Source organism: Rhododendron vialii, chromosome 10a (assembly GCF_030253575.1).
Source record: "Rhododendron vialii isolate Sample 1 chromosome 10a, ASM3025357v1".
NCBI lineage: Eukaryota > Viridiplantae > Streptophyta > Magnoliopsida > Ericales > Ericaceae > Rhododendron > Rhododendron vialii.
In genome coordinates this window covers 32,100,137-32,109,096 of record NC_080566.1, presented here as the reverse complement: position 1 = coordinate 32,109,096, position 8,960 = coordinate 32,100,137, and the positions used below count along the sequence as shown (strand labels likewise).

The following is an 8,960-nucleotide window of genomic DNA, read 5'->3' as shown; positions in this document are numbered from 1 at the left end:
AATAGAAACTCAGGAGCACTTTTAGGAAACTAGCTAGCCTATGGTGAAAGTGGGGTTTGGGTCCTTTTTTTTATTTATATTGTTTTGCCTAAAATATATTATAATTGCTTAGCATTGAAAATTACGCTAATTTTTCGGTTTCAGATGATTTACTACTCTTTATTTAATTCTTTTTTGTTATTCTTGACAAGTTTGAAATGAAACTGTGCAGGAACAAGTCCAAGTAATTCCATGATGCCAAGGAGATGACCAAGAGAGGTGATCATGACCGTTAATCAAACCCAAGTGCTACACTATATGGCTACATCCTATCTACTAGCTTAATGTGTTTCGTTTAAATTTCTACTACTGTATTTTTGTGTGTTTGTAGTACTCTTGTTATCAAGTTTTTTTGCAAAGATGTAATCTTAAATCGTACGTCTATCTAAAAATACTCCTTGATCTAAAGGCAACTATCGTAAGTCTCCTTAGAGAGCAAACTTGTTTAGCTCGAAATATTATGCTTTCATGTTTTTTGGTTTATATGTGCCAATGGCATTGTACTAAATTTTGAATGTATTGTCATTAAAGTCATCTATCTTTTAAAACTATTGCAAAACATGTTAAGAAATTAAGGGTATAAAGCTCAAAATATAATATGGTGATCGAGAAATAATCTACATAGAATCAGTCCTTATAGAATTAGTAATAGATAAATAATCCAACTAATATGACCACAGAGTTATGACATGGCAAATTATTATTTTTTTTTTTTTTGTCGATAATAGTATGGCACTTTCACATTTATCTCTAAATCTTGAAATGAAGTTCATTCCTAAAAATGAAAAAAGAGAATGGCAGTGTTTTTATTTTTTCTAAAACCAAAATTTTACATATATTTTTTTTATTTTCCTCGAAGGAAAATTTTGAAAAATTAAGATTGTGGCCAAAAGCTTAGAGAGGATTCAATAAAGGAAACAAGTCAATTTTTTAGTACTTTTTAAAATTATCGATTCAATTTCAAAATTAATCTCTTTATTTGATTCTTCTAGTAGAAATAAATTCAAGAAACTTAATTTTTAAAAACAAAAACTAGCCAATTAAGTGCATTCACATTTTTCAGGTTGAGTGGAAATAGTGGGGTGGTGGTTATGATAGGTGGTTTTAAATTGATTACTACTTTGTTCATACCAATTATTCAATAGCAAATTAAAAATAGTCATAAATACATTAATTTTTAAAGGGACAATTATAAAAATCACTTTTGTAACCGTGCTTTAAAAATGGGAGACTCAATTTAATATTAGAGAAATAAATTAAAAGATTTCAATAAACAAACAAACGAACGAAAAAAGAGGTAACGATAAAACCCTCCAAACCGTTGGAGAGCGCGCGACTCCATATCCACAACAGAGAGAGAGAGAGAGAGAGAGAGAGAGAGAGAGAGAGAGAGAGAGAGAGAGAGAGAGAGAGAGAGATTCTGATACAGCCATGGCACTCTCCACCATACCCACTCTCAAACTAAACCCTCTCATCCTCCCAAAACCCGCTCCCAAACCCTCCAATTCCCTTCCTCCTTCTCCTTCTCCTTCTCCTTCTGCTTCTTCATTTCGTTGTTGTTCCTCTCCGAAACCGAATCCTCCGACCAACACGAGGCGGGCATTCGATCTGGGAATCGGTCTTTTCGCCGCTTCGGCGGTGGGTTTAACGCCGTTCGATGCCGTTGCAACCAGAATCGAGTACTACGCCACCGTGTCGGACCCGCCGTGCGAGTTCAATTTCGCCAAGTCCGGCCTTGGTTACTGCGACGTCGCTGCTGGGTACGGCGAGGTCGCCCCACTCGGTGAACTTATCAATGTGAGTTTTAATCACAACTGGGAAACTGGGAAGAGATTCATAAGTTATATTCATGTTTGTGCTTTCAATTGAGTTGTGTGCAATAAGGTTGTGTTTGGATTATTGGGTTCGGACTTCGGAGGGATTCAGTGGAACAGATGAAAAGGTCTAGGAAGAGATAAAACAAGGTTAAATTAATTAGGTCTCGTTCCGCTAAAGTTCTTGTTTTTTAAGTACTTATTTCTCGTTTTACGAAACATATCATTCTCTTACAATCCATCACATTTAATTCAAACATGAATAAATTCGTGAGAGAAACCAAAGAAGAATATATTAACATAAATCAAAATTCGAAAAACATCCAAAGAGAGGGAAACGTCACTTTGTTACTTATCTTTTTTGAATTTCTTGTGCCTCTTTGTTAGTTATCTTTTACTTTTAAATTTTGTTCATTTTGACGAATGTTTAATTCAGAGTACTTGGCGCGAACCTGACAAAAATTAGAGAGCAAAAAACGACCTACGAGTAGTGACAACTATACAGATTACCTATTTGCAAACACACTTTAGTATATTCTCTTGGCACACAACCTTCTATCTTACAAAACCTAGCCTAAATTTGTCCATGTAATTTTGATAAAAGAAGAAGTGGAACGTATGTTGAGTTGTAGGCTAATATGATAGACATGTCTCATCCGAATTAAGTACATTTTAACATTTGAAAATTCGGAGTTTTCAGAGAATATCTTGCTAAAGAATGTCATTTTCTTAGTCATTTTTCAGAGAATAAGTACTATTTTTGCTTTGTTGTTCATTTTATTCTGCCATATTGTTGATAGAACTCTACCAGAAACACCATTAGCTTTTTCAAATTCCATAATTCCTCATATCTAGCAACTCTGTACACGGGGACGGGGATGAGGGCAGGGCAGATATGAGGGGAGGCATGTCTCCCCCCACCTCAGCCCAGAAAACTCTCCTTCCGAAAACATGGACATAGGAAGAAGCAAATAGTCGTTTCATTTCACATAGGACAGTCGGCTTTGGTGACTCTTTTCAATGGGGCATTTTACATATAGTTCCTGTAATATATTACAAGGCTGCCCCTTCCCCACAAGAGTTTTTGGTGTCTAAGAATCACCTGTGAAAACAATAGAACACCTCATCTGGCAAAAACCCTGGCTCAATATGTTTCTAAATTCGCTTTATGATGCTGAAATCATTTGATGAATTATTTGGCTGCATGATGAGAAAACTTGCTCAATCCTTATCAGGACAGGTTCACAGATTTCACATCCTTCTTTTGAGAACAGTATAAGAGCATATTTTGCTTTTACATGAAACATAAACCCCAAGAAGAGCACAAATGAACATATAGGCCTTCCTTTGCCATATGGCCCACATCACATTGCTCGGCAAATAACACCCTTCTATTCGTTATAGCCTTTATTACCCTCTTCAGTCTCTTGTTATTCTTTTTCATATGGATGACCCTTAGGTGCTATTAGCTACTATTAAACCTACAAGACTAATGATGTCATTATCATATTTTGTGTTATTAGGATCGTGGAATGTTTTTACATTTATGAGTTATAGTATATGTACATGACGCGATCTTTGTATTGGTAAAGTATTAGGTAGGCTTATTCAATTCACTGGAAATTTTCGATAGCTTCAGTGTGATGATATTTTGTCACATGCTTTGAATATATACTATTGTCCCAGCACGTAGGAGACAATATAATAGTAGAAGCGGAATAGCCAAATTGCCAAATAATTAACATATCTGAGGCACTCTTAGGATTCAATGCTTACAATTGAACCCTCTTCCATGACTACCTTCGTTAGAAGATGAAAATAAATCAATGCGTGGTGTACCTGCCCTTTGATAAGTTCTCCACCATATATTATTAATCATATTCATGGCACCCCAAGCTTTTAGGAACTTCCATAGTTGTATGCAGTATTGTTTGTCCAACGTATCTGGATAAGTTGAAAAATGCGCACGTAGTTTAGTACCCAACTGCCATTAATAGAGGCCTGGAGGGGAAGATTGGGTACACCCCTTACCTTTCACATTATTTGCACAAAGTGGATATCTGTTTAAAAGACTGTTTATATTTACAGTTCCAATCTTGGGAGATTTTCTCCTGTGTTTTTCCTTGTTACAGGTTCACTACACAGCAAGGTTTGCTGATGGGATAGTTTTTGACAGCAGCTATAAACGAGGTAGATACCTGACTATGCGCATCGGTATTGGGAAAGTAAGAATTCTTGTAAAGCTTAATTGTCATCACAATTTTCTCGTATCATGACAATTGTTACGACATTCATATCATACACGTCTAAATTTAATAAATTAGCATTGGATCAAAACCATGAGTAGAATACGCCGACTTCTCTCTAGACTCTTAGAAAATTCTCCTAATTTATTGTCTTCGTTATCCTATCTATTGTTCTTAACTTGTTTGTTGCTTAGGCACACATACATATGTGTTTTCATTGCCAAACCAAACAAAACTGTTTCCCATTTAGTTGGGTTTGGCTACATGAATTCTTTTTAAACCTTCCACTCTGTCAACAGCTATCTGGTTAGTTCAATGAATTCATTTCCTTTTCCACAACATCTCATCTCCGTTTAGGTCTGCCTGGAGCCATAGTGTTTCCACAAACACTAATTTTATGGCTTACTCTGCAACGAAAATAAGTTCTCTTGTAATCTTCTTTTTATTGTAGTCAGTTGTCAAAGAATCCTCTGAAGTATTGTACAATGGAAGCATGCCGATAAGAGTTGAAAGGATTACTAAAATGAAACAACTATGAGACCAACTTTGTTTTCTGAACACTGAACAGAATGCCGTGTAGTTAAACAATATGACCATAACATTTCCCCAAATAGAGGAAGCAGATCTATATCGACAACCCCACAAAGTATAATACAAAGGCTTGTTGAGTTCATTTGCATAGTGAGAGTGTGGCTGAATTGCTGATTACTAGATAAAATGAGATGATAACGACCAAATTTTTGGGCCATCTTACATCGTCAAAATATGTAATGGGTGGAACAATGGGGAGCAAAATGGCTTTCATCATAGCAGTAGATGAAAGGATCTATTTACCTTTATGTAGCATTTCGAATGGCTCATTTTCTTGCTTATATAGCCACCAATTTTAGGATTGAAATGACGAACTTCAAACTTCATGTTTATAAATCAGTGAACCATGAAATGAAATGACTGTAATGACGGCATAATGAATAGTTTCATGACTTTAAATGAGATGCCAAACAAAATGAAATGATTTGATCCTCTGTGTATTTTGTGGACTTCTAACAGAACCAACCGGTGGAAAAATTTTAAAATTGTAACAAGATTGATGGGCTTAGAACCCTTTTCTTATATTGAAAACAATGAGCTTACATTCTCATGAACATGAAGAGGAGGACAACTGTGTAAAACAGTGGCTGCAAATCATGCATGGGATTCCTCCGGAACCTAGTCAAGTTAGCTTCCTTTTTTTCGTGTGTGTAGCTGATAAAGGGATTGGATCAAGGCATCGCAGGGGGTGAAGGTGTACCCCCAATGCTAGTTGGTAAGATTTTTACCTTAACAAGTATGCTTCTGCAGTTGCTTCTCGTTCTACTTGAGATTTCACTCACTTTCACACAGGTGGAAAGCGTAAACTTCAAATTCCACCGAAGTTAGCCTACGGGCCTGAAGCTGCTGGCTGCTTTTCAGGTGGGTTGTGTGATGGCAAAACTGAAGCCTCATATTGTGCGAAATCTTGAAATACGATAGCCGAATAACCTGAAGTCGCCAATTGATTTGCTCATTTGTGGCAACACTATCACTTATTGCATAAAATGAATTAAAATATACAGCGTCCGTGAAGTCGCCAATAAACGACGATTGAAGGAAAAAAAATTGTTTGATGGATATTATCAAATAACAGCTCTATGATAATTGATAAGTCCTCGTTTTTATACATAATAACAAGTGCACACCTTTGGTACAATTACTGCTTAAAGAAACATGTGGTATGGTATTATTGCTTAGGCAATTTGAATGCTGACACTTTCCCTCTCCTATTTGTATTACATAGGTGACTGCAATATCCCTGGGAATGCAACTCTGGTATACGATATCCACTTCGTTGAGGTCTACAAAGGAAATAGGGCGAGGTGAAGGAGATCCAATTCACGTGTTAGCAAATACTTGATAAACGCAGGACAGGATGTTCAAGTAAGTCTCTTGGCTACATATCCTGTGAATCAGATCCAATTTGTTTTCAAACTTCAAAAGCTCATGGAAACTGAGATCATTTAGTGGAAGTATTGGAATTCTAAAATTAATTTGGTCCATCCTTTTGTCATTTTCCATGTCAATACATTGCGCTCTTTTGATCATTTGATATCACCATGAGGTCATTTGATTTTTTCCCACTGAAATGAGACATCTTCAATATCTAATTTGAGGTATATCATGAAGTGCATGACAGTTATTGACATCTACGAAATCTCCTCTTTTCTTTAGCACCTTTTGATATTTTGATTCTCTTTCATCATCAAACATGTGCGACAACTGATTTTCCAAAGACAAAACCCTCATGCTTTTATTCTGAGTACCCTCATTGAGGTACTGATTTTGATTCTACGTCAAGTAGATTTAAAAGAGGCATGGTGATCATGCTGTCAATGTAAGCAGGGAGGGCAGGTTTACGATGGTCCTACCTGAGAGATCTCTTATGCTAGAATGACATACATATGCTTCGATGATTGATTTCGCTGGACATTAGCTGATATCAGCGCTTGGTCTGTTTGGAATTGTTTTCGTTTCCAACCAAAAGGGGATGGAAGGTAGAAAACACCAACTTGTTTTCATCACTGCGTGGAGCTAGTTTTCAAATATCAAGAACATTTTTTTGGTCATATCTAGGAAGAGGGTCGTTCTCAAACAAAAATTTCCCAGAATCAGTTTTTGGAAACAGATAGCCAGATAATTCTCCATGTTTCCCAGAAACGAAAACACAAAAGAAATAGCTCTTTCTGGTCCCAATATCATGCACTTAAGTGAGCACCTCTCAAGTACTTGGATATTTGGTCAGATTTTTACGAAATGAAGATAGCACTCTTGTATAGTTCTATCCATATTCTTTGGCTCAGGAAACTGCCCTCAAGCTATAGCATGGAGCCAATGGATTGTGCAGTTTCTAGCTTTTCTTGATTTCCAGTTCTTGTAGTTATCTTGCCTTTTCTGTATTTTTTTTGGGTAAAACTTGTCTGAACTTAGTTTGGTTTTGACACTTTGGAAGGTCTAGAACAACATTGCGCTGAATAGTTTCTGAGCCTGAATATGCCAGACCATCATCAGCAAAAGCATTCACATTTATCAGAAGAATGAGAAGTGCATGTTGCTTCTCAGTTCAGCTGGATCGCTTGGAACCAAGAATTCGTGCTCTTAATTGTGTCCTTCACCGGTTGAAATGTACATTATGCGCATATATTTGTAGAATTCCAGATCCAAGTTGGAAATGATTGTGCGACCTGTTTGATTTTTCTTCCTCTGTATTATATTTTTTAGCTTCGGTTGAGGCTCGATTGTCAGCTTACATTTACATTTTTAGGTGGTACGAATCGAAGATTTTGTAAAGCCCAAATAGTTCCATAATTTTGGAGCTAGATCCTTTCCGGTCCACTTGATGGACTGGACGATCCAGTTTCGACTCATTGTGGGAAGAATGTTAATCAAGCTAAATGACACACAAAAAGCTGAGGCTAAAACATCAGTCCCTCAAGTCAATTGTTTGGAGTTGGATCTTCGACCCGTCCATTTGATGGAATGGACTGGACAATCCAGTTTCTATCCATTGCGAGCCTTTTTTGGGGCCAACTTTAATGATCAAAACCGTTCACATTTTTAAAGTAAATCTCTAAACAAATGTTGGGTATTGAACAAATCAGAGCATTTAGCTCATACAGCTACAACTGATTTGACGCTGGCTTGCAAAACCGTTCTCTGGAGGAGCTTTCAAAGTTGACATCTTTTTGTCTTCAAGCCGGGCCCATAAGCAAGCGCTAGCTTTTTTTTTGGTCCATTTTTCACAATTTACGGGGAGTAGGTAAAATAGCAGTGAGGGAGTTGTAGATGCATACGCTGCACATTTCTGTCATCTTTTTTTTTTTTATAATCGGATGTTAGGGCTAGCATGCGTGCAACTAATTTTGAAATCCCCTGAATACTTCTGTTAACTTACTATCTATGTTTTTATTTTTGTAATACTCTATAAACTGTCCCTTTCATAATATTATATACAATGCGCTTTCTTTTTTGCTTGTTATTTTCCTCTATAGAAGAAGAGCAATGCTAGGTGCCCCGAAGTGAGAAATCAATAGTCCAGATTTACCTTTAAATCAATCTGGACCATTGATTTCTCATTTGGGGATATTTTCGGGTATGCTTCGGAGTAATATAAAAGCTGGACATCATATCATTACCTGCCTTGATATAGTATGATGATTTGAGACCATTCATTGGTTTACATTTTCTAACTAACCCAATTTCAATTAATTTGACAATTTTGTACATGGAGATTGTGACTGCCAAATTTATAAGCGGTCCCACCCACTCACGAAGGCAGATTTTAATTGAATGTTGTGACCTTTATTATTTCCTCAAGTCTTGATTTGGTTGTCCAATTTCAACATATGCAAACCCTCAAAAAATTGTATGTATTTTGCAATTTAATATAATTTATGACTTTTTAAAACTTTGTCCAATAGTATTAATTACTCTCTCCGTCTCTAAATAAGTGTCTAGCGCTCAAACTTAGACCTTACAAAAGATGCATGTTTTTAATCTATTTTTTTCACTATCTAATAAAACTCACTACTATCTATTCATTTGTGCAAAAATATAAATTTTTTAACGAAACAAATGCATCTTTTTAAACGTCTAGGTTTACACACTAGACACTTATTTAGGGACGGAGGGGGTAGGATTCAGCAGAAAAGATTAAGGCCCCATTCCGGTTTCTTGAAAAAAAAACTTTTAGAAAAGGAATATAATCTTAAGTTCAAAAATCATATGTTTATACAAATAATTTTCCTACCAATATGATTTTGTTTGATAAATTTCATTTAGATCTTTT

The 8,960-nt window shown here is 36.1% G+C and overlaps 1 protein-coding gene across 1 annotated transcript; it reads left to right on the top strand.

Moving 5' to 3' along the window:
* The first annotated feature begins 1,377 nt into the window (after positions 1-1,377).
* LOC131302437 (photosynthetic NDH subunit of lumenal location 4, chloroplastic) lies at positions 1,378-7,469 on the top strand. Its single transcript, XM_058329095.1, has 6 exons — positions 1,378-1,836; positions 3,986-4,078; positions 5,345-5,405; positions 5,483-5,551; positions 5,916-6,055; positions 7,125-7,469. Exons 1-5 carry the CDS (start codon positions 1,471-1,473, stop codon positions 5,996-5,998), a joined length of 672 nt encoding a protein of 223 aa, XP_058185078.1. The 5' UTR covers positions 1,378-1,470; the 3' UTR covers positions 5,999-6,055; positions 7,125-7,469.
* The last annotated feature ends 1,491 nt before the right edge of the window (positions 7,470-8,960 follow it).